Source organism: Melospiza georgiana, chromosome 31 (genome assembly GCF_028018845.1).
Source record: "Melospiza georgiana isolate bMelGeo1 chromosome 31, bMelGeo1.pri, whole genome shotgun sequence".
NCBI classification, from domain to species: domain Eukaryota; kingdom Metazoa; phylum Chordata; class Aves; order Passeriformes; family Passerellidae; genus Melospiza; species Melospiza georgiana.
Genome location: NC_080460.1, coordinates 3,532,643 through 3,555,774, shown reverse-complemented (window position 1 = coordinate 3,555,774; position 23,132 = coordinate 3,532,643). Strand labels below are relative to the sequence as shown.

The following is a 23,132-nucleotide window of genomic DNA, read 5'->3' as shown; positions in this document are numbered from 1 at the left end:
CCCAACCCTGCCAGGAAACCTGGGATGGACATGGACACCCCAACCCTGCCAGGATGGGCACCCCAACCCTGCCACGGGATCTGGGATGGACATGGACACCCCAACCCTGCCAGGATGGGCACCCCAACCCTGCCACGGGATCTGGGATGGACATGGACATCACAACTCTTCTAGATCTGGGATGGACATGGACATCCCAACTCTTCTAGATCTGGGATGGACATGGACATCCCAACCCTGCCAGGATGGACACCCCAACCCTGCCAGGGGACCTGGGATGGACATGGATATCTCAACCCTTCTAGATCTGGGATGGACATGGACATCCCAATCCTGCCAGGAAACCTGGGATGGACATGGACATCCCAACCCTTCTAGATCTGGGATGGACATCCCAGCCTTTCAGGAGACCTGGGATGGACATGGACATCCTGATCCTGCCAGGAATCCCAGGATAGACATCCTAACCCTGCAGGAGATCTGGGATGGACATGGACATCCCAACCTTTCCGGATCCATCCAAATCTTTCAGGAATCCCAGGATGGACAGGCCGACCCTCCTGGAGATCTGGGAGGGACATGGACACCCCAACCCTGCCAGGGGATCTGGGATGGACATCCCAACCCTGCCAGGAGGGACACCCCAACCCTTCCAGGAGATCTGGGATGGACATCCCAATCCTTCAGGAAACCTGGGATGGACACCCCAACCCTTCTAGATCTGGAATGGACATGGACATCCCAGCCCTTCCAGGTCCATCCAAACCTTTCAGGAACCCTGGGATGGACAGGCCAACCCCTCCAGGACCCTTGGGATGGACATCCCAACCCTTCCAGAAACCCCAGGGTGGACATCTCAATCCTTTCAGGGTCCATCCCAAACCTTGTGGGAACCCCAAAACCTTCCAGGCTCCACCCCAAACCCTGCCAGGAACCCCAGGATGGACACCCCAAACCTTCCAGGACCCTCGGGATGGACACCCCAAACCTTTGGGATCCCCGGGATGGGATTTCCATCACTTTAGGTTCTCCTTCCCATCCTGGGATGGGAATTCCAAACCTTTGGGGTCTCCTCGGCCCTTTGGGGTCTCGTCCACCGTTTTGGGATCTCCTGGGATGGGAATCCCGACCCCTGTCCGGTGTTTTTGGGGTCTCCTGGATCAATCCCAGCCCCTTCCCTGCTGGCCCGGGGATTTTAGGGTCTGGATTTTGAGGTCTGGACTTTTGGGGTTTGGACTTCAGGGTCTGGATTTTTAGAGTTTGGATTTTGGGGTGACACAGCGCTAGTGACCAAAGTTGTACAGGCAGGAGGGGGCTGAGGGTCCCCCCAAAACCCCCCTGGGGTTTTTTGGGGTCAGAGCTTGACCCCAAAACCACAAAAATAAGCACAAAAGTTCCCCCTGGGTGAACTCCTGTAAGTTATTGGGAGAAGGTTGAATTATTTTTGTTAATCACATCTCGACGATCAGTTCCTAGCTCCTTCCGCGGGGAGATTTTAGAAATAATAATAATTAATTAATAATAATAATAATTAATAATTAATAATAAGCCAGGAAAAAAAAAAAGAAAAAAAAAAACAACGAAAAAAACTTTTTTATTAAATCTTCCTCTATGCAAACCCCTCCTTTTCCTCCCCCCTGGGGAATTCCTATTTATTGTTCAGGTTTTGATTTGTATTTTCGGGGAGCTCGGGCCGCGGGGGGATGGGGGGAGGGGCGGGGGGGGCCGGGCCTCCCCCTCCCGGTTCTGCCCCTCCCCCCGCGCCCCGCTTGTCGAACCGACCGTGGAATTTTCATTTCACGGAGGGTTTTTTTTTTTTCGGGTTATTTTTTTGTCAGATGGGTTAATAAAAATTCTATATCTGTACCTGGCTGTGCTCGGTGCCGCGCGGGGGGGGGTCCCGCTGAAAAAGGACGCGGCGCCTTTAAATCCCCCCCTCCACCCGCGGGGGCTGTTTACGCCGCTAAACCCCGCCCCCTAACTGCACCGAGGTGCTGATTGGCTACATGGGAGGAGAGGCGGGGCTGCAGGGAATGGCGGGAGGTGATTGGTTGAGATGGGGTGCGGGCGGGGCGTGCTGGCGGAACCCGGAAGTGGCAGCGCCGGTGTCGGGACGGGCACCGGGCCCGTGACAGTGCCCGGTCCCGGTTGTCGCCGCTGTGTCCGCTCAGGTGTCCAGCAGGTCCCACACGGCCGGGTGCGCCCCGTCCCGCGGGCTGCGGCCCCGGGCATCGCGGAGGGCGGCGAGGGCCGGGCGCTGGCGCAGGAGGAGGGCGCAGAGCTCGCGGTGCCCCTGCTCGGCGGCCTGGCGGGCACCGGTGTCACCCACGGGCACCCGAGAGGCACCCACGGGCACACTGGCAGAGGAGGAGCCCCGTGCCCCCACCCGGTTTGGGCAGGGGTTGCCCCCTATGCCGTCCTCTAATTTGGGCATTGGGGTCCCCCTGTGCCTCCCACCCACTTTGGGCAGGGGCTGCCCACTGTGCCCCCTCTAATTTGGACATTGGGGTCCCCCTGTGCCCCCTTTAATTTGGGCAGGGGGATGCCCCTGTGACCCCTCTAATTTGGGCATTGGACCCCCCCTCCCCGAGCCCTCCCGTGCCCCTACCTGGCATTGGGATCCCCCCGGTGCCCACCCCCGGTGCCCTCCCGGTGCCCACCTTGTGCAGGCCGGTTCTGCCGTCGCCGTCGGTGGCGGCGGGGTCGGCTCCGTGTGCCAGCAGCAGCTCGGTGACGGCGCGGTGCCCGCAGTAGCAGGCGCGGTGCAGCGGGGTGGCACCGCCGGGCGTGCGGGCATCGCACGGGGCACCGCGCTCCAGCAGCAGCCGGCAGACCCCGAGGTGCCCGTTCCGGCTGGCATAGTGCTGCGGGCACGGCACGGGCGGCCTCAGGGCTCGAACCCCGGGACCCCCGGTGCCAGGGACCCCAAAGACCCCCGGTGAGGATGGACCCCAAAGACCCCCGGGATCCCCGGTGCCAGGGAAGGACCGACCCCAAAGACCCCGGTGCCCTCCGTGCCCCTCGTCGCAGGGCCATGTACCCGGTCAGGACCCCCGGTGCCCCCCTACGAGGACCGTGCCCCGGTGCCCCCCGTGCCCTCCCGGTGCCCCCGGTGTACCAGTGCCGTGTACCCCGCCAGGTCGGGCTCCGCGGGGTCCCCTCTCCGCTCCAGCAGCTGCAGCACCCGCGCCTCGTCCCCGTCCCGCGCCGCCGCCCAGATCCCTGCGGGCAGCGGGGCCGCCTCAGCCACGGGCCCGGTACCGGTGCCCAGAGCCCCCCGGTGCCCCTCCGGTACCCCCACCCAGAGGCCCCGGTACCGCTGCTCCAGCCCTTCCCGTGCCCCCTCCGCTACTCCAGCCCCTGCCCAGAGCCCCCCGTGGCGCTCCGGTACCGGGTACCCCCCACAGGGACCCCCCCGTGCCCCTCCGGTACCGGGTACCCCACACGGAGCTCCCCCGGTACCGCTGACCCGGCCCTCCCGGCCCCGGAGCCCCCCGGACCCCGCTCGAAGTCCATCTCGGACAGGCTCTGGTGCACGCTGGGCACGGCCACGCGGCCCTGGCAGCACGGAGAGGGCAGCGCCGCCCGGCCCGGGCAGCACGGAGCGGGCGGCGAGCGGCGACCACCGGCCATGGCAGCGGCGGCGCTGAGGGACGGGCGGAGAGAGCCGAGGGGCGGCGGAAAGAGCCGAGCGAGACCGGGAAGGGCCGAGGGGGGACGGAAAGAGCCGAGGGAAGGCGGAAAGGAACGAGGAGAGCGGAAAGAGTCGAGCGAGGTCGGGAGGGGCCGAGTGCAGGCGGAAAAAGCCGAAAGAGCGTGAAAGGGCCGGAAAATGCCGAAGGAATCCGGGAAGGGCCGAATGCAGCCGAATGACCCCGCTTCCGAACCGTTGCGGCGCATGCGCACTTTCCACAGCCACTGCCTCCGCCAGGGGGCGCCAGGAGCCGCTCAAATCCCCTTGGGGACCCGAGGTTCGTCGTCCCCCCCCCAAATTTTGGGGTTCCCAAGTCCCCCCCCATCATCAACAGGGCTCCCACTCCCCATTAGGGCGGTCCCAAGGATCCCATCTTCCCCCACTGGGGGTTGCCAGGGGTCCCCTCCAAACCTTTATGGGGTCCCTGAGCTCCTCTGTGCGCAGAAATGGCGGTCCCACAGCACTAATGGGGGTCCCACAGCACTAATGGCGGTCCCACAGCAGTAATGGGGGTCCCACAGCAATAATGGAGGTCCCACAGCAGTAATGGGGGTCCCACAGCAGTAATGGGGGTCCCACAGCAATAATGGGGGTCCCACAGCAGTAATTGGGGTCCCACAGCAGTAATGGGGGTCCCACAGCAGTAATTGGGGTCCCACAGCAGAAATGGGGTCCCACAGCAGTAATTGGGGTCCCACAGCAATAATGGGGGTCCCACAGCACTAATGGGGGTCCCACAGCAGTAATTGGGGTCCCACAGCACTAATGGGGGTCCCACAGCAGTAATTGGGGTCCCACAGCAGTAATTGGGGTCCCACAGCAGTAATGGGGGTCCCTCTCCTCTATATTGGGGTGTCCCTGGGTTCCCCCTCCCCTATTTTGGGGTATCCTTGAGCTCCCCCTCCCCAGTATTGGGGTGTCCCAGAGGCCCCTCCGCTATTCTGGGCCATCCTTGGGGTCCCCCATCCCCAGTATTGGGGTGTCCCCGGGCTCCCCTCCCCCCCGGCACTCCCATGCCGCCCCCAGCCCCATTTCCCACGGCCCGGGCCCGTTCCCAGCCCCCTCCCGCATTTCCTGCGCCGTTCCCAGCGGAGCCTCCCCGGGGATGGGGGGGGAGCCCGGCCCGGCCCCCCCGCCTGGGAACGGCTCCGGGTTTGTCCTTTTTTAGCCCCGCTGGAGCTTTTTCCATGAGCTCAGCACCGGGGGGGGGAGAGAACCGAAACCTCCCGCAAATCCTCCCCAAAAGCTCAACGAAACTTGCCCAAAACCTCCCCAAAAACTTCCCCAAAAACCTCCCCAAAAACCTCGCAAAAAAATCCCTAAAAACTTCCCCAAACCTCCCCCAAAATCTCAGCCAAAATCTCCAAGAAACCTCCCCAAAATCTACCCCAAAATCTTCCCCAAATCCTCCCCCAAATCTCCCCTAAAACCTCGCCAAAACCTCAACGAAAACTTTCCCAAAACCTCCCCAAAATTCCCCCAAAAGCTCCCCAAAAAATGCCTAAAAACTTCCCCAAACCTCCCCCAAAATCTCAGCCAAAATCTCCAAGAAACCTCCCCAAATTCTCCCCCAAAATCTTCCCCAAATCCTCCCCAAAACCTCCACCAAAACTTTCCCAAAACCTCACGAAAATTCCCCAAAAACTCCCCCAAAACCTTCCACAAATCCTCCCCAAACCTCCCCCAAAAACTCGCCAAAACTTCAACAAAAACTTCCCCAAATTCCCCAAAAACTCCCCCAAAACCTCCCAAAAAATCTCCAAAAACTTCCCCAAACCTCCCCCAAAACCTCAGCCAAAATCTCAAATAAACCTCCCCAAAATCTCCCCTAAAACCTCCCCAATATTCCCCCAAAACCTCCAAAAAAATCCCCAAAAACTTCCCCAAATCTCCCTCAAAATCTCCACTAAAATCTCCCCAAAATCTCCCCCAAAACCTCTCAAAAAATTCCCCCAAAACTCCTCAAGAAAAAAGAGAAATAGAAAAAAAAAAATCCAGGGTTTGTTTTTGGCTTTTTTTGGAAGTCCTTTTATTATGAATATAAAAATACTCAGGTATTTACAGCAAATAAATATAATTTCGGTAACAAATAAATTACACTGGGGGGGGTTATACAAAAGGGGAGGGGGGCGTGCAGGGGTTGGGGACAGGAGGGGACAAAGGGGACAAAGGCCAGGGCAGGGTGGGCACAGAGCCCTGGCAAGGGGGGCACGGAGGGAGGGGGTGCAGATAGAAAAATGTCAGGGAGAAAAACCCGAAATCGGCCCAAAAAAATCGTCCCGAGGGCAGCGGGCACAAGGTGGGCACAAGGGGTGTCCCCACGTCTGTCCCTCCATGGGGACACCGTACCGAAGGGGGTGGCAGCGGTGCCAGGGTGGCAGCCCTGTCCCCAAGGGAGGTGCCCAAGTGACAATGCTGGGTGCCAGGGTGCCAATCCTGTCCCCAAGGTGGACACCAATGCCAGCGTGTCAGTGGCACTGAGGTGACACTCCCGTTTCCGGGTGGGCACTGGGCGACACTGCTGTCACCAAGGTGGGCGCTGGGGTGACCATCCTGTCCCCAAGGTGGGCACCAATGCCAACACATCAGTCCCCAAGGTGGGCACTGGCACTGGGGTGGCACAGGGTGGATCCTGTGGTGACACTGCTGTCCCCAAGCCGGGCACTGGGGTCACCCTGCTGTCCCCAGGGCGGGTATCAGTGTGGCAATCCTGTCCCCAAGGTGGGTGCCAGTGCCAAGTGTGCGTTGCCAGCTGAATCCTGGTGCCAGGCGCCCGTCCCAAGCTGGGTGCCAGTGCCAGACGCTTGTACCCAGCTGGGTCTTGATGCCAGATGCTTGTCCTCAGCTGGATCCTGGTGCCAGGTGCCCATCTCCAGCTGGATCCTGGTGCCAGGCACCCATCCCAAGCTAGGTCCTGATGCCAGGCACCTATGCCCGGCCTGGTTCTGATGCCAGACGCTCATCCCCAGCCGGGTTCCAATGCCAGGCGCTCATCCCCAGCTGGATCCTGATGCCAGGCACCTATGCCCAGCCAGGTTCTGATGCCAGACGCTCAGCCCCAGCTGGGTTCCGATGCCAGGCATTCATCCCCAGCCAGGTTCCGATGCCAGGTGCCCGTGCCCAGCCAGGTTCCGATGCCAGGCACCCATCCCCAGCCAGGTTCCGATGCCAGGCACCCATCCCCAGCCGGGTTCCAATGCCAGGCACCCATCCCCGGCCGGATCAGCTCCGCCGTGCCCGCTCCGCGGTGCCCGCAGCAGCCCCCGGAGCGGAGGCGGGCGCGGCTCACACCGACGACTCCTCGGGGTTGGAGTCGGGCAGGGGCTGGCGCTGCTGCAGCTTGCGCCGCAGCTCCTCGGCCAGGTCGGCGCAGGCCGGGCGCTCCTCGGTGCCCAGCGCCAGGCGGATGTACCCGTTGGAGGCCGAGCCGCGCAGGGGGCCCAGGTGGATGCGGGTGGGCGAGTGCAGCGGCTGCCCGGGGATGGCGGCGGGCGGCGAGGCCGCGCCGGGGCCGCCGTTGCGGCAGCAGGCCGTGCCCGCCGTGCTGGCGTGCCCGGGCACGATTTTCAGCGAGCCGTCCGAGTAGTAATAACTGGACGGGTCCCAGAGCTTCTCGTCCGAGTCGGAGGCGGCGCTGGGCACGAAGCGCGGGCTGGGCATCTCCTTGGGCAGCTCGATGGGGTACACCAGCGTGCTCTCGATGGCCTTGGCGCCCTTGCCCAGCTCGTGGCGCAGGCGGCGCCACAGCGACAGCACGGCCAGCAGCAGCAGCAGGCACAGGGCGCCCAGGCACACGGCCAGCACCCACACCACGCCCAGGCTCTCCAGCGGCGCCCGCGTCTCCAGCGGCGCCCCCGGGCCCGCCAGCACGGCCACGCGGTACTCCTGGGCGGGCAGGCGGGCGCCCTGCTCCTCGGCCAGGCAGCGGTAGGTGCCGCTGTGCTGGGCGCCCGCGCCGGGCACCACCAGCGCCCGCAGCCGCGCCTCGCCCAGCACCAGCACCTGCTGCGCCGCCAGCGCCCGGCCCTCGAAGGTCCAGAGGGCGCGCGCCAGGTTGGAGGCCAGGCGGCACGTGAGCACCAGGTCGGTGCCCGCCACCACCGTCACGTTCTTGGGCGTCAGGGAGCCTGCGGGGACACGGCGGGACAGGGGCGTCACGGGGTGGGGGCCATGGGGGGGATGGGATGGGATCTATGGGGTGGGATGGGACCCATGGGGTGGGATGGGATCTACGGGGTGGGATGGGATGGGATGGGATCCATGGGGTGGGATCGGGTGAGGTCAATGAGATGGGATGGGAATGGATCTATGGGATGAGATGGGATCCATGGGATGGGATGGGATCCATGGGGTGGGGTGGGATCCATGGGGTGGGATGGGATCCATGGGATGGGATGGGATCCATGGGGTGGGATGGGATGGGATGGGATGGGATGGGATGGGATGGGATGGGATGGGATGGGATCCATGGGGTCCATGGTGTGGGATGGGATCCATAGATGGGATGGAAGTGGATCCATGGAATGAGATGGGATCCATGGCGTGGGATGGGATGGGATGGGAAGGGATTTGATGAGATCCATGGGATGGGATGGAGTCCATGGGATCACGTGGGATAGGATGGGATCCATGGGATGGGATGAGATGGGATGAAATGGGATCCATGGGATGGGATGGGATCCATGGGATGGGATCCATGGGTTGGCATGGGATGGCATGGGCACACCCGTGTGGCACCAGTAGGGTCTCACCTTGCTTGGCCACCTGTGGCACGGAGCAGGCGCCGGTGTCGGAGCTCAGCACGTCCTGCACCAGGTGGGAGCTGCGGGAGGATGGCACCATGAGGAGGGTACCCATGGGACCCCAGGGATCACTGATCCCCCCCTGGCACCCCTGCACAGACACCCCAAAATCCAAAGGCTCCTGGAGCTCCTTGGGGCTGTGCCCATTCCCTGGGCAGTGCCAGCCCCTTCTGGGGACAGAACCCTTCCCCAGCTCCACCCTGACCATGCCCTGGGTGCCACCTCCATGCCCTGGGGGGCATCCCCGTGCCCTCAGTGCCATCCCCGTGCCCTCAGTGCCATCCCCATGCCCCCGGTGCCCTGGTACCCGTTGTGCCCGTCGGTGCGGACGCAGGCGCTGCCGTTGCGGCTCCAGGCGCAGTAGGGGTCCCGTGCCAGCACGCAGTCGGTGCAGGACTGGTAGCGCCCGCACTCTGCCAGGGGCAGCTGTGCCACCTGCAGGCGGGACCCGGCGAACAGCAGCTTCTGCCAGGGTGGGGAGGGCACAGCGGTGAGGTGGCGCTGCCGGGTGGCACCGCGATGACGCTGCCACCCCCACCCCTGGCACGCTCACCTTGGTGCCCGCCAGGACCAGGCTCTCCACGGGCTGGGCGGGCTCGAACACCTGCAGCTCCTCCACCAGGTGGATGCGGGTGCCCAGATCCAGCGCCTTGTGCACCCAGCCGTCAGCTGCGGGTTGGCACGGCGGGCATCAGCCACGGGGCACCCCGGGGCTGGACACGTGGTGCCCTGTCCCCATGGTGCCCTGTCCCTGTTGTGCCATGTCCCTGCTGTGCCCTGTCCCTCGGCGCCACGCCTCCTTAATGCCCTGTCCCCTCTGTGCCCCCTGTCCTGCTGTCTCTGTCCCCTGGCATTCCCTGTCCCCTGGCATTACCTGTGCCAATGAAAAGCACCTCATAGGTGCTCCCTGTCCCCTGGCATTCCCTGTCCCTGGCATTCCCTGTCCCTGGCATTACCTGTGCCAATGAAGAGCACCTCGTAGGTGGCCCCGTCCAGCCCTGCCACGCGATCCACCACGAGCTGGGTGAAGTTGGCATCCCTCTTGAGCAGCAGCGGGCGCCCGCGCTGGGGTGGCACCGGCTCGTCCATCAGCGGGTGCTTCTTGGCGAAGTTGAGCGTGTTGTCGGGCAGCTCCAGGGAGCTGGCAAAGCCGTTCTGCCGGTGCCAGTCCGTGATGCACTGCCAGGGGCACAGGGGGCACCGTCAGGGCATGGGGGAGGACACGGGGGGATTGTCTGGGCATGGGGGAGGGCACAGGGGAACATCAGGGCACATGAGGGCATGGGGGCACTGGGGTGGGTCCCAATCCCTCTCAGGATGCCACAGATGGATCCTAATCCATCTCAGGGTGGCACGGATGGATCCCAATTCATCTGAGGGGGCACAGATGGATCCCAACCCTTCAGAGGGCACCCCCAGCCCCTGGGATGGATCCCAACCCTTCAGGGGGCACTAATGGATGCCAACCCCTCAGAGGGCACCCCCAGGGCCCCAGCCCCCCCAGCCTGTTGCCGTGCCCGCTCTCACCGCGCCAGGCCGGGGCGTGGGCACCTCGCCCGAGTAGCGCCCCCATTTCTGCGCCTGCTCCCGGTACTCCTTGTAGGGCCCCTCGAAGGCCTTCTTCACCTCCAGGATGGGGTAGCGGCAGATGGCAGAGACGTCCACGTCACCCCTGCGGGCACACCGGGAGTGGGCAAAGGGACAGGGGCGCCGTGGGCACCACGGGAACTGGGACAGGGCCACCATGGGCACCAGGACAGGACCAACATGGGAACTGGGACAGGGCCACCATGGGCACCAGGACAAGGCCACCATGGGCACCACGGGAACTGGGACAGAGCCACTATGGGCACCATGGGAACTGGGACAGGGCCACCATGGGCACCAGGACAAGGCCACCATGGGCACCATGGGCACCAGGACAAGGCCACCATGGGCACCACGGGAACTGGGACAGAGCCACCATGGGCACCACGGGAACTGGGACAGGGCCACCATGGGCACCAAGGCAAGACCACTCATGCACAGGCACAAGACCATCATGGTCACTGGGATAAGGCCACCACATGGACAAGGACAAGGCCACCACAGTGACCATGGGCACCAGGACAAGACCACCAGGGTCACTGGGACAAGGCCACCATGGTCACTGGGACAAGGCCACCACAGTGACCATGGGTACCAGGACAAGACCACCATGGTCACTGGGACAAGGCCACCATGGTCACTGGGACAAGGCCACCACATGCAGAGGGACAAGACCATCATGGTCATCAGGACAAGGCCACCATGATCACCAGGACAAGGCCAACATGGTGACCATGGGCACTGAGACTAGGCCACCATGGTCACCAGGACAGGAGCACCATGGGCACCAAGACGAGGCCACCATAGTGACCATGGGGACCAAGGCAAGACCACCACGTGTACAGGGACAAGACCACCACGTGTACAGGGACAAGACCACCATGGCCACCAGGACAAGGCCACCATGGGCACCAGGACAAGGCCACCATGGTCACCAGGACAAGGCCACCATGGCCACCAGGACAAGACCATCTTGGTCACTGGCACTCACCAGCGGGCCTGGAAGACGCCGAAGAAGGCGGTGTCCTGCCAGCGGGCGCCGGGCAGGGTGAACACGGCCTGCAGGCGGTTGAAGTGCAGCTGCTGCTCGGGGGCCGAGCACACCAGGCGCGCCTTCAGGAACGACGTCCACTTCTTCTGCAGCGTGCGCGCGCCGCCCACGTCACCCTGCGGGGACACGGGCACTGTGGGCACCGCGGGCACCGGGACACGGCCACTGTGGGCACCGTGGGCACTGTGGGCACCAGGACACGGGCACTGTGGGCACCGCGGGCACCGGGACACGGCCACTGTGGGCACCGTGGGCACTGTGGGCACCAGGACACGGGCACTGTGGGCACCGCGGGCACCGGGACACGGCCACTGTGGGCACCGTGGGCACTGTGGGCACCAGGACACGGGCACTGTGGGCACCGCGGGCACCGGGACACGGCCACTGTGGGCACCGCGGGCACTGCGGGCACCGGGACACGGCCACCATAGACATGGCCACCATGAACACCACAGGCACCAGGACAAGGCCACCATGATGACCACGGCCACCAGGACAAGACCACCATGGGCAGCAGGACAAGGCTACCATGGGCAGCAGGACAAGGCCACCATAAGCACCAGGATAAGGCCACCAGGACAAGACCACCATGGTGACCATGGGCACCAGGACAAGGCCACCATGGGTATCCATGACAAAGCCACCATGCTGACCAGTGGCATTGGGACAAGGCCACCATGGTCACTGGGACAAGGCCATCATGGTGACCACAGGCTTCAGGACAAGGCCACCATGGGCATCCAGGACAAGACCACCACGCTGACCACTGGCACTGGGACAAGGCCACCATGGGCAACAGGACAGGGCCACCATTGTGACCATGGGCACCAGGACAAGGTACCTTGCAGACCCGTGCCACCCGTGCCACCACCTGCTCAGTGTAGCAATCATACCCAACTGCCAAACCTCATGCCAACTTCCCAACCCTCAGACAGCTCAGGGCGTGTCCCCAGGTGTGCCCAGGTGTGCCCAGGCGTACCTTGCAGACCCGTGCCACCCGTGCCACCACCTGCTCGGCGTAGCAGTCGTACTCCACGGCGCGCTCGCTGAAGAAGAAGTAAACCTTGTCGTCGTCGCCGCTGCCCGCGCTCTCGGGCACGAAGGCCGACGCCACAAAGTGAGGCTCTGCAAAAGCTCCTTGTCACACCCGTGCCCTGCCCCCCGTGCCCTCCCGTGTCCCCTGTCCCCCGGTGTCCCCACCGTTGAGCCACGAGGTCAGGTACTCCGTCTTCATGGAGTAGTGCGGGCCCAGGTTGCGCAGGATGACGGGCTCCGTGCCCAGGAAGTTGTTGAAGGTGGCAGAGTAGAGCTCCCCGTCTGTGAGGGAGGTGTTTAAGGGGGGTGGCGGGCACGGGTGGCGCCCCCCCATGTCCCCAGAGGTGTCACCTACCCACAATGAGGCCGGTGTGGCCCTTGGTGGGGTCGTAGGGACATTTGCCTTTGCCGTCCTCGAATGCCACCGGGTCCAGGGTGAAGCCGGAGAGCTCCTGGGGGGCACAGGGTGGGGTGGGGGGCACTGGGTCATGTCTGTGCCACCCACACAGGCCCAGGGACATGGACACCCTCCAGGTGACCCTCCTGGGGACAGGGACAGCCCTGGGCCACCCTCCTGGGGACAGGGGCCCTCCAAGATGACCCATCTGGGACTGTCCCTGTCCCTCACCCAGGGCTGTCCCTGATTCAGGTGACCCATCTGGGACACCCCAAGTGCACAAAGACGCCCCCAAGCTGCTCTCACTGCCACACAACCACCCAAAACGCCACCCCAGGTGACAGGGCCACCCCTGGGGAGGGCAGGGGACGTTGGGGACAGGGATCTGGGGAGCCACTCACGATGTAGGTGCACTTGGGCTGGAAGGCGTAGGTGCCACACGCGTACAGGTGGGAGCTGTTGTAGCTCTGCAGGAAGCGCACGTAGTTGAAGCAGTCGGTCTGCGAGGGGACACAGGGACATCAGTGGGGACAGGGGACAAGGGATGGGGCACTGGGGAGCTGGCACCGTGAAGGGGTGGGGACAAGGGACACTGCAGAGGGACAGTGGCACAGTAAAGGAGTGGGGACAAGGGACATGGCACAGGGACAGTGGCACAGTAAAGGAGTGGGGACGTGGCACGAGGACACTGGCACGGGACAGGGATAGAGGACAGGGGGCACTGCCACCACATGGGGACAAGGGGAATGAATGTGGCACGGCATGGGGACACAGGGCATGACACGGAGACACAGGGACAGGGATGCTGGAGCTGGCATGGCACAGTGGCACAGGGCATGGCATGGGGACACAGGGACAGGACCTCTGGAGCTGGCACAGCACAGGGACACAGAGCATGGCACAAGGACACAGGGACAGGACGCCTGGTGCTGGCACAGCATGGAGACACAGGACATGGCACCAGGACACAGCCCCTGGAGCTGGCACAGCACAGACACAGGACATGGCACAAGGACACAGCCTCTGGCACTGGCACTGTGCCCCAAACCCCCCCATGCCCCCGTGCCCACCTGGTTGTTCTTGCCCTTCTGCACGCACTCCGCCTTCTTCTCCACGGGCGCCTCCCAGGAGATCTGGGGGTGGCACAGGGGTCAGGGGCCGGCAGGGCACCCCCACCCCGAATGCCACCCTGGTTTGGGGTGCCCCGGGGCCTCACCGCCGCCTTGAGCTCCACGGTGCCCGTGGCCAGGGCGAACACGGCCTCGCGGGCACCCACGTAGAGCAGCGCCTCGGCCTCGTCCAGCGTCAGCGTCAGGTAGTGAGAGACCCCGCCCTGGGAGAAACGCTTGGCAGTGTCCTGCAGCTCTGTGGGGACAGGGACAGCGGCATGGGACATTGCAGGGTGTGGGGACACCGGGCTGGGACCCCACAGCACCCCCAAACTCTGTCAGATCCCCCCTGCAGCTCTGTGGGGACAGGGACAGCGAGACGGGACATTGCAGAGTGTGGGGACACCGGGCTGGGACCCCCCTGCAGCTCTGTGGGGACAGGGACAGCGAGATGGGACATTGCAGAGTGTGGGGACACCGGGCTGGGACCCCCCTGCAGCTCTGTGGGGACAGGGACAGCGAGATGGGACATTGCAGGGTGTGGGGACACCGGGCTGGGACCCCACAGCACCCCCAAACTCTGTCAGATCCCCCCTGCAGCTCTGTGGGGACAGGGACAGCGAGACGGGACATTGCAGAGTGTGGGGACACCGGGCTGGCCCCCCCTGTACCTCTGTGGGAACTTGGGGACCCTCCCCTGCAGCTCTCTGGGGACACCAAGCTGGGACCCCCCACCCCCCGCAGCTCTCTGGGGACAAGGGGACGCAGGGCAGGGACCCCCGAGGGCACTCCCGCCCCCGCCGGCCACCCCCGGCCCGTGGCACACAAAGGTCCCTTTGTCACCAAACACAGTGGCCTTTGCAGGGACCCCCCCGCGCCCCCCGGGCTCTGCAGAAAGGAACCATTGAGGGGACAGCGCCAGGGCCCCGGGCGGGGACAGGGACACGGGGCTGGCACGGCACGGGGGCGGTGGCACGGCTGAGGGGGGGGGCCTGGCCATGGGGACAAGGGACAGGGACACAGCGAAGGCGTGGGGACAAGGGACATGGCACAGGAACAGACACAGCAAAGGCGTGGGGACAAGGGACATGGCACAGGAACAGACACAGCAAAGGCGTGGGGACAAGGGACATGGCACAGGGACAGGGACACAGCAAAGGCGTGGGGACAAGGGACATGGCACAGGGACACAGCAAAGGCGTGGGGACAAGGGACATGGCACAGGGACAGGGACACAGCAAAGGCGTGGGGACAAGGGACACTGCATAGGGACACAGCAAAGGCGTGGGGACAAGGGACATGGCACAGGGACACAGCGAAGGCGTGGGGACAAGGGACACTGCACAGGGACAGTGGCACAATAAAGGGATGGGGACAAGGGACACTGCACAGGGACAGCTCCAGGTGTAGGGACAAGGGACATGGCCTGAAGACAGCATAGGGACAGTGACACAGTGAAGGGACTGAAGTCTCAGGCACAGGGACAGTGGCATAGCAGAGGGCACGGGGACAGTGGCACGGGACAGGGGGCACTGCCACCACATGGGGACAGGGGAATGTGGCACAGCATGGGGACACAGGGCATGGCACGCGGACAAGGCCACTGGAGCTGGCACGGCACGGGGACACAGGGTGACAGCACAGGGCAGGGCCACTGGAGCTGGCACGGCACGGGGACACAGGGTGACAGCGCAGGGCAGGGACAGAGGCTGCTGGCACAGGACAAGGACAGAACCTCGGGGTGCCAGCAGGGCACTGGACATGGCAGAGGGACACGACAGGGGACATGGCCGAGGGACAGGACAGGGTGATGGCAGGGCGTGGGGACAGGAAATGGCAGAGGGATGGGACAAGGGACACGCAGACAGATGGGACGGATGGGACAGGATGGTGGCAGGGCGTGGACGCGGGGGACATGGAGGAGGGACAGGACAAAGGACCTGGCACAGGGATGGGGACAGGGATGGGACAGGAGGCACAGCACAGGGATGGGGACAAGGGACACAGCACGGGGCAGGGGCCCCCACGTGCTGGCACGGGACTGGGGATGGCACATCTGGCACATCCCTGCGTGTCCCCTGCATCCCAGTTTTGGGGACACCCACTGACACTGTGTGGGAAGGGACGGGACAAAAGCCACCCGGGGTGGTGACAACGCCCCACACCCTGTCCCCGATGCCCTGGCACTCACCCTCGTAGGGCACCGTCCTCCTGGGCACAGCGCTCCACGACGCGCCCGGCGTGCCGGCGGCGCCGGCGGCGGCGGTGACAAGGAGCAGCAGCACGGTGACAGCGGCCATGGCCCCGGGGCGGCGCTGGGGACACCGCGGGGTCCCTGTGGGGGGACACGGGGCCCCGTCAGTGCCACGGGGCAGCGGCGCCGGCGGCGTCACGCGGGCGGCGCGGGCACAAGGCGGCATTGAGCGCGCCGTCACGAGGCCGGGGCACCCCGCGCCCCGGGGACAGCGAGGAAATGGGGAGGGGGGGGCCGGACCGGGCACTGCCCACCCCCCACGTCCTGCCCGGTGCCCCCGGGGTGCCCTGGATGGTGCCAGCCCGGGGCGGGCAGGATGCGGCGGGGATTGTTCGGCCGGCCCGGCGGGAAGCAGGAAACCGGGGGGGCCCGGGGGGGGCCCCGGTGACGGCTCGGGAAGGATTTCCGGGAGGGCGGGGGACGGGAAGGGCCGTGGGAATGGGGGACACCCCCGGGCGGGCTTCCTGCGGCGGGGGAGGGTGGCACGGGCACAGCTGGGGTGGCACGGGCACAGCTGGGGCGTGATGGGCACAGCTGGGGTGTGATGGGCACAGCTGGGGTGGCACGGGCACAGCTGGGGTGGCACGGGCACAGCTGGGGTGTGATGAGCACAGCTGGGGTGTGAAAGCCACAGCTGGGGTGTGATGGGCACAGCTGGGGTGGCATGGGCACAGCTGGGGCGTGATGGGCACAGCTGGGTTGGCATTGGCACAGCTGGGGTGCCAGGGACATATCTGGGGTGTGACGGCCACATCTGGGGTGTGACAGCCACATCTGGGGTGGCATTGGCACAGCTGGGGTGCCAGGGACATATCTGGGGTGTGACGGCCACATCTGGGGTGTGACAGCCATGTCTGGGGTGTGACAGGAACATCTGGGGTGTCACAGGGACATCTCGGGTGCCAAGGGCATGGCTGGGGTGTCACGGCCACATCTGGGGCGTGACAGCCACGTTTGGGGTGTCAGGGGCACATCTGGGGTGCCACGGGCACAGCTGGGGTGCCACAGGCACATTTGGGGTGTCACGGGCGCATTTGGGGTGCCAGCTGAGGTGCCACATGGAGAACTGGGGTCCCACAGGCAAAGATGGGGGGGGGGGTGGTGTCACAGGCCTGGCCAGGGTACCACGGGCAGAAATCGGGGTGCCACGAGCACAGCCAGGGCACAAGAGACAAATGCGGGGTGCCCTGGGCCAGTCTGGGGTGCCCTGGGCACAGCTGGGGTGCCACAGGACCGGCCAAGGCGCCGCGGGCACGGCCGGGGCTCAACAGGCACAGCTGGGCTTGCAACAGGCACGGCGACAGGGACAAAGCACGGCCACGGTGCCACAGGCCACGGGGCACGGCCGGGGTGCCAGGGGCACGGCGGGGTGCCCAAAGCGGGGACAGCACCCTCGGGGTGCCACGGCCAAAGCCAAACCCCGAGATTGGCGCTGGGCGCTCCGGGAGCGCCCTGAGGGGCCCGGCCGGGGGGGGTCCCCACACGGTGCCACCCCCGGTCCCCACACGGTGCCACCCCCGGTCCCCACACGGTGCCACCCCCCGGTCCCCACACGGTGCCACCACGGCGCTGCCCGCCCAAGCCACGCGCCCCCGGCGCCCCCCGCTCCCCGCCGCCGTTACCGTGGGGGGGATTTCCCGCTGCACCGACGGCTCCGAGCGGCGGAGGGGGCGATTCCGGCCCCCCCATCCACGGGCGGATCGCGGTGGGGATGGGGGCGGGGGGGGAGCCGGCGGCGATTCCCGGTACCGGGAGGAACAAAGCGCCTCCCCCTCCTCCTCCCGCCCCCGCGGCTCCGCCACAACAATACCGGGGCGGAGCGGGGGGGGGGGCCCGCACTCACCTCAGGGCGCGGCGGCGGCGGCGGCGGCGGGGCGGGCGGCGGCGGAGCGGGGCGGGCGGGAGGGGGGGGTTTGGGGGGGCCCGGCCGGGGCGGCGGGAGGCGGGCGGCGGAACGGAGCGGGGCGGGGGCCCGGGCGGGGCGGCGGAGGGAGGCGGCGGAGCGGGGCGGGGGTTCCGGGGGGCGCGGGGGGGCCCGGCCGGGGCGCGGGAGGCGGGAGCGGCGCTGAGGGGAGCGCGCGGCGCGGCCCCGAGCGGCCCCGCCCCGCACGTGACGTCACGGACCCCCTCAGAGGAGGGGGCTCGGGTCGGGTCGGGTCAGATCGGAACCGCTCGGGTTGGGTCTGATCGGATTGGAACCGCTCGGGTCAGATCGGAACCGATCGGGGAGGGTCTGATCGGATCGGAACCGCTCGGGTCGGGTCTGATCGGATCGGAACCGCTCGGGTCAGATCGGAACCGATCGGAGAGAGTCCGGATCGGAACCGCTCGGGTATAATCGGAACCGTTCGGTTCTAATCGGACCCCGGTCCAGTCGGAACCGCGTCCGCTCGGAACCAGTCGGGTCTTATCGGGACCAGTTGGCTCAACCAGGCTTGGCCCAGCCCAGCTCGGCTCGGTTTGGGTCGCACCCAGAACCACTCGGCCCAGTTCAGCCCACTGGCCAGGCTTGGCTCAGCCAGGCTCGGCCCAGTTCAGAGTGTCCCGGTTGGGCTCAGCCCAGTTCAGGCCAATTTAACCAGGCTCAGCTCAATCCAGCTTGGTTTAGCCCAGTTTGGGTTCACCCAGTCAGGTATAACCCGGGTCAATCCAGCCTGGCTTTACTGGCCTGGCTCGGTTCGGTTTAGCCTGGTTTTACTCACCCCAGTTTGGCACAGTTCAGCCCAGCTTAACCAGGCTCGGCCTATCCCAGTTTGGCTCAGCTCATCCCAATCCATCCCAGTTTGACCAGTGCCATCCCTGGTGTCATCCTCAATGCCATCCCAGTGCCATCCTGGTGCCACCTTGGTGCCATCCTGGTGCCCAGAATCCCTTCCCAGAGAGGACAAGGACAAAGCCCAGGTGGGCACCAGGTGTGGCAGCACAGCCAGGTCACCTCCAGGGACAGGACAAGTGCCACGTGGTGCCACCCCTGCTGGGACACGGCCGAGCTGGCACGGCCGCCGGGCACCTCTCCAGGGGCTGGCGCCGCGCTCCGCTAATTAACGGGGCCGAGATAATGAGGGCACCGCAGCGGGCACTGAGCTGTGACCCCAAAGCCAGCAAGGGAGGGGAATGGGGAGAGGGAGGCGCCGCCCGCATCCCCTGGCACCCCAAAATGAACGGGGACATAACCCTGGTGGGCAGCCAAGGACCCCAAAATGGCCAGGGACCCCTCAGTGCCTGGGGACCCCCAAATGCCCAGGGACCCTCAATGCCAGAGACCCCACACTGCCCGGAACCCCCAAATGCTCACAGACCCCTCAATGCCCAGGGGCCACCCCAGTACCCAGAAACCCCTCAATGCCCAGGGGCCCCCCAAATGCCCCTCAGTGCCCTCCTCGGGGACAATTCGGGGGTGTCGCCTCCCCCCTCCGCGGGCACCACATGCGCCCTCACACCGGAAAGGGGCGTGGTCCAATCAGAGGGCGTGGTTTTCACATAATCGACCAATAGGAAGCGGCGAACTTCGAACTGACCGCGCCCCCTGCCCCGCCCAGCCAGCTTCAGGCGTTTGAACGTCAATCAAAATCATGGCGGGTGGCCGTCTGACCAATCACAGGCAGCTCCCGGCGTGGGGGCGGGATTTAGCGGCTATCAACCAATAAAAATGAGTAATGGGCGGGGCCTAGTTCTCGCGTGCGCAGGCGCGTTTCCGCCTAACCCGGAAGTTCTGCTGAAGGCGCTTCCGGTGCGGCGGCCGTGCGGCTTCATCAGGGCCCGCTCCCGTTCCCGGCTCCGCTCCCGGTCCCGGCCCCGTTCGGGGCCCCGCTCCCGGCGCAGCCATGGCGGACGTGACCGCCCGTAGCCTGCAGTATGAGTACAAGGCGGTGAGTGCGCGCTCGGTGCCCTGAACCCCGTCCCGTTACCATGAGCGCATCCCGGTACTATGAGCCCGTCCCGTTATCATGGGCGCACCCCGGTACGGTGAGCCCATCACGTTACCGTGAGCTCCCTCCACCCCAGCTGGGACTCGGTATGGGACCCTCAGCCTCGTACTGGGTCCTCGGACCCCAGTTTGGGATTCCCTTGTCCCAGTTTGGGGTTCCCCAGCCCCATTTTGGGACCCCCCAACCCCATTTTGGGACCCCCTCGATTTCTTCCAGCCCCGGTTCATCCCCTCAACCCCATTCCCGTCACCCCAAATCCCATTTCAGTCCCATTTTACCCCATATTAACTCCATTCAAATCCCATTGTATCCCATTTAACCCCATTTTAACCTCATTTTAACCTCATTTTAATCCCATTTTCCCCCAGAACTCCAACCTGGTGCTCCAGGCCGACCGCTCCCTGATCGAGTGGGGAATCCCATTTCAATCCCATTTCACCCCATATTAATCACATTTTATCCCATATTAATCCCATTTTTCCCGTTTTTTTCCCCAGAACTCCACCCTGGTACTCCAAGCCGACCGCTCGCTGATCAAATGGGAAATCCCATTTTACCCCATTTAAATCCCATTTTACCCCATTTAAATCCCATTTTACCCCATTTAAATCCCATTTTACCCCATTTAAATCCCATTTTACCCCATTTAAATCCCATTTTAAGGCCATTTTACCCCATTTTGACGCCATTTTACCCCATTTTAACTCCATTTTACCCCATTTTGACGCCATTTTACCCCATTTTGACGCCATTTTACCCCATTTTGACGCCATTTTACCCCATTTTGATGCCATTTTATCCCATTTTGACGCCATTTTACCCCATTTTAACACCATTTTACCCCATTTTAACTCCATTTTACCCCATTTTGACGCCATTTTATCCCATTTTAATGCCATTTTTCCTGGTTTTTCCCCCAGAACTCCAACCTGGTGCTGCAGGCCGACCGCTCGCTGATCGACCGCACGCGCCGGGACGAGCCCACGGGGGAGGTTCTGTCCCTGGTGGGGAAGCTCGAGGGGACCCGCATGGGGGACAAGGCCCAGAGAACCAAACCCCAGATGCAGGAGGAGAGGAGAGCCAAGTGAGCAGGAAAAATTGGGAATTTTCAGGGAATTTTCATCCTGGGATCATGGGAGAAATTACGGGAGAGGTTCTGGTTTGGGTTCGGAAAAGTTGGTTTTTGCTGGTGGTTGGTTTCTCAAAAAATTGGATTTTTTTCGGTGCTAAGTATCCCAAAATATTTGGGTTTTTTGGTAGTAAATATTAAAAAAAAAAATATTTTTCTTGGTGCTAAATATCCTAAAAAACTTGCTTTTCATGGTACCCAATTTCCAAAAAAATCTCATATTTTGGTGCCAAATTTTTCAAAAAAAGGGTTTTTTTGGTGCTAAATATCCCAAAAAAATCTTCTCTTCTTGGTGCTAAATATAAAAAAAAAATGCTGCTTTTCTTGGTGCCAAATATATAAAAAAAAAAAAAATTTGCATTTTTTGGTGTAAAATACCCAAAAACATTTGCTTTTTCTGGTGCTAAATATCCCCAAAAAATCTCTTTTTTTTGAAGCTTCCCCCTTTTCCAACTCAACATTTTTGGGGATTTTTGGGGTGGAAAACCCAAAATCCCAAACAAACCCAACTGAGAGCCACCAAAATTATCATAAAAAATGAAAATAAATCAACTTTTTCTCAATTTTTTGGAGTAAATTTTTCGGAAAAAGCAGGATTTTGCCATGAGGGATTGAGAAACCCAAAACTCCAAACCAACCCAACTGTGAGCCACCAAAATCATCTAAAAAAAAAGGAAAAATAAATAATTTTTTTTCTCAAATTTTTGGAATAAATTACTCTGGAAAAAGCAGGATTTGGCTATGAAGGAACTTTTGGGGTTGGGAAACCCAAAACCACAAACAAATCCCAACTACGAGCCACCACAATCATCTAAAAAAAAAAGAAAATAAATCAATTTTTTTTCAATTTTTTGGAGTAAATCAATCTGGAAAAAGCAGGATTTGGCCCTGAGGGAATTTTTAGGGTTGGAAAACCCAAAACTCCAAACCAACGCCAATTGGAAGCCACCAAAATCATCACAAAAAAAATGAAAATAAATCAATTTTTTATCGTGTTTTTTTTGGGGGAAAAAAATGGGTCAGAAAAAGCAGGAATTGCTCCCTGAGCACCCCTAATTCCCAGTTTTCCCCAATTTTGCCAGGAGGAGGAAGAGGGACGAGGACAGGCACGACATCAACAAGATGAAGGGCTACACGCTGCTGTCCGAGGGCATCGACGAGATGGTGGGCATCATCTACAAGCCCAAGACCAAGGAGACACGAGAGACCTACGAGGTTCTCCTGAGCTTCATCCAGGCTGCCCTGGGCGACCAGGTGAGATTTGGGGGCACCTCTGGGGTTTGGGATTGGGGGTCCAGCTCTGGTGGCCCCGTGGGATGAGGTTGGGAGGTGTGGGATGGGTTGGGTTGGAAGGGGTTGTGGAGTTCTACCATGGGTTGAGATGTTTTCTTGCTGGATCAACTTGGGTTGGACACTCCCAGGGATCCCAGCTGCTCTGGAGAGTCCATCCCACCACTTTCCCAAAATCCCACCCAAATCTCCACATGGAACCATGGAATGGGTTGGGTTGGAAGGGGTTGTGGAGTTCTACCATGGGTTGAGATGTTTTCTGCTGGATCAACTTGGTTGGACACTCCCAGGGATCCCAGCTGCTCTGGAGAGTCCATCCCACCACCTTCCCAAAATCCCACCCAAATCTCCATGTGGAACCATGGAATGGGTTGGGTTGGAAGGGGTTGTGAAGTTCTACCGTGGGTTGGGATGTTTTCTACTGGATGAACCTGGGTTTGGACACTCCCAGGGATCCCAGCTGCTCTGGGAATCCATCCCAGCCCCACACCCAACAATTCTTCCCAAAATCCCACCCAAATCTCCACATGGAGCCATGGAATGGTTTGTGTTTGAGGGACAGCAAAGTTCATCTGGTCCCACCATGGGTCCTGCACTTTGCATAGATCCAGGTAGCTTCCACCTGGTCTTGGACACTTCTAAGGATCCCAACTCCTCACCCAATATTTCTTCCCAAAATCCCACCCAAATCTCCACATGGAACCATGGAATAGGTTGGATTAGAAGGGTTTGTAGAAGTTATGAAGTTCTACCATGGGTTGAGATGTTTTCTGCTGGATCCAACCTGGGTTTGGACACTCCCAGGGATTCCAGCTTCTCTAGGGATTCCATGCCAGCTCCTCACTCAAAATCCCA

The 23,132-nt window shown here is 62.5% G+C and overlaps 3 protein-coding genes and 1 long non-coding RNA gene across 5 annotated transcripts in view; 1 reads left to right on the top strand and 3 right to left on the bottom strand.

Moving 5' to 3' along the window:
* Positions 1-91: 91 nt before the first annotated feature.
* Positions 92-1,692, bottom strand: LOC131094936 (uncharacterized). The gene is made up of 3 exons (XR_009115819.1): positions 649-1,692; positions 346-505; positions 92-307 (listed from the first exon to the last, which is right to left on the bottom strand). It is a non-coding gene; the product is annotated as an uncharacterized LOC131094936 (long non-coding RNA).
* A 72-nt stretch (positions 1,693-1,764) lies between these two features.
* ANKRD39 (ankyrin repeat domain 39) lies at positions 1,765-3,633 on the bottom strand. Its single transcript, XM_058042529.1, has 4 exons — positions 3,501-3,633; positions 3,119-3,222; positions 2,661-2,864; positions 1,765-2,305 (listed from the first exon to the last, which is right to left on the bottom strand). The coding sequence occupies exons 1-4, from the start codon at positions 3,631-3,633 to the stop codon at positions 2,168-2,170; spliced, it is 579 nt and encodes a 192-aa protein (XP_057898512.1). The 3' UTR covers positions 1,765-2,167.
* A 2,144-nt stretch (positions 3,634-5,777) lies between these two features.
* Positions 5,778-17,789, bottom strand: SEMA4C (semaphorin 4C). 2 transcript variants are annotated; one of them, XM_058042412.1, is made up of 15 exons: positions 17,773-17,789; positions 15,867-16,010; positions 13,783-13,931; positions 13,637-13,699; positions 12,968-13,066; positions 12,525-12,621; positions 12,335-12,451; positions 12,114-12,259; positions 11,075-11,250; positions 10,024-10,168; positions 9,453-9,675; positions 9,050-9,165; positions 8,804-8,961; positions 8,446-8,516; positions 5,778-7,821 (listed from the first exon to the last, which is right to left on the bottom strand). In XM_058042412.1, exons 2-15 carry the CDS (start codon positions 15,973-15,975, stop codon positions 6,980-6,982), a joined length of 2,511 nt encoding a protein of 836 aa, XP_057898395.1. In that variant the 5' UTR covers positions 15,976-16,010; positions 17,773-17,789; the 3' UTR covers positions 5,778-6,979. The 2 variants fall into 2 exon arrangements, with proteins under 2 accessions (XP_057898395.1, XP_057898393.1); XM_058042410.1 differs by lacking the exon at positions 17,773-17,789 and adding an exon at positions 17,552-17,572.
* Positions 17,790-19,667: 1,878 nt separating this feature from the next.
* Positions 19,668-23,132, top strand: part of SNRNP200 (small nuclear ribonucleoprotein U5 subunit 200) — a 33,020-nt gene continuing 29,555 nt past the window's right edge. Inside the window, exons 1-3 of the mRNA XM_058042429.1 lie at positions 19,668-19,798; positions 20,779-20,942; positions 22,070-22,241. Coding sequence (XP_057898412.1) covers positions 19,754-19,798; positions 20,779-20,942; positions 22,070-22,241 — 381 coding nt within the window. The 5' untranslated portion in view covers positions 19,668-19,753. The remainder of the gene's footprint in view (positions 19,799-20,778; positions 20,943-22,069; positions 22,242-23,132) is intronic.

Bases quoted from the DNA above. Each gene is read 5' to 3' on its own strand.
- ANKRD39 (XM_058042529.1), bottom strand. From the start codon at position 3,633: ATGGCCGGTGGTCGCCGCTCGCCGCCCGCTCCGTGCTGCCCGGGCCGG. The intron at 2,865-3,118 runs GTACACCGGGGG...CCGTGCCCGCAG, and splicing joins TGGCGGGGTACACGGCACTG to CACTATGCCAGCCGGAACGG. The intron at 2,306-2,660 runs GTGGGCACCGGG...GGTGCCCGCCAG, and splicing joins GCAGAACCGGCCTGCACAAG to GCCGCCGAGCAGGGGCACCG.
- SEMA4C (XM_058042412.1), bottom strand. From the start codon at position 15,975: ATGGCCGCTGTCACCGTGCTGCTGCTCCTTGTCACCGCCGCCGCCGGC. The intron at 11,251-12,113 runs GTACGCCTGGGC...GTGTCCCCGCAG, and splicing joins GGGTGGCACGGGTCTGCAAG to GGTGACGTGGGCGGCGCGCG. The intron at 8,962-9,049 runs GTGAGCGTGCCA...CCACCCTGGCAG, and splicing joins TGGTCCTGGCGGGCACCAAG to AAGCTGCTGTTCGCCGGGTC.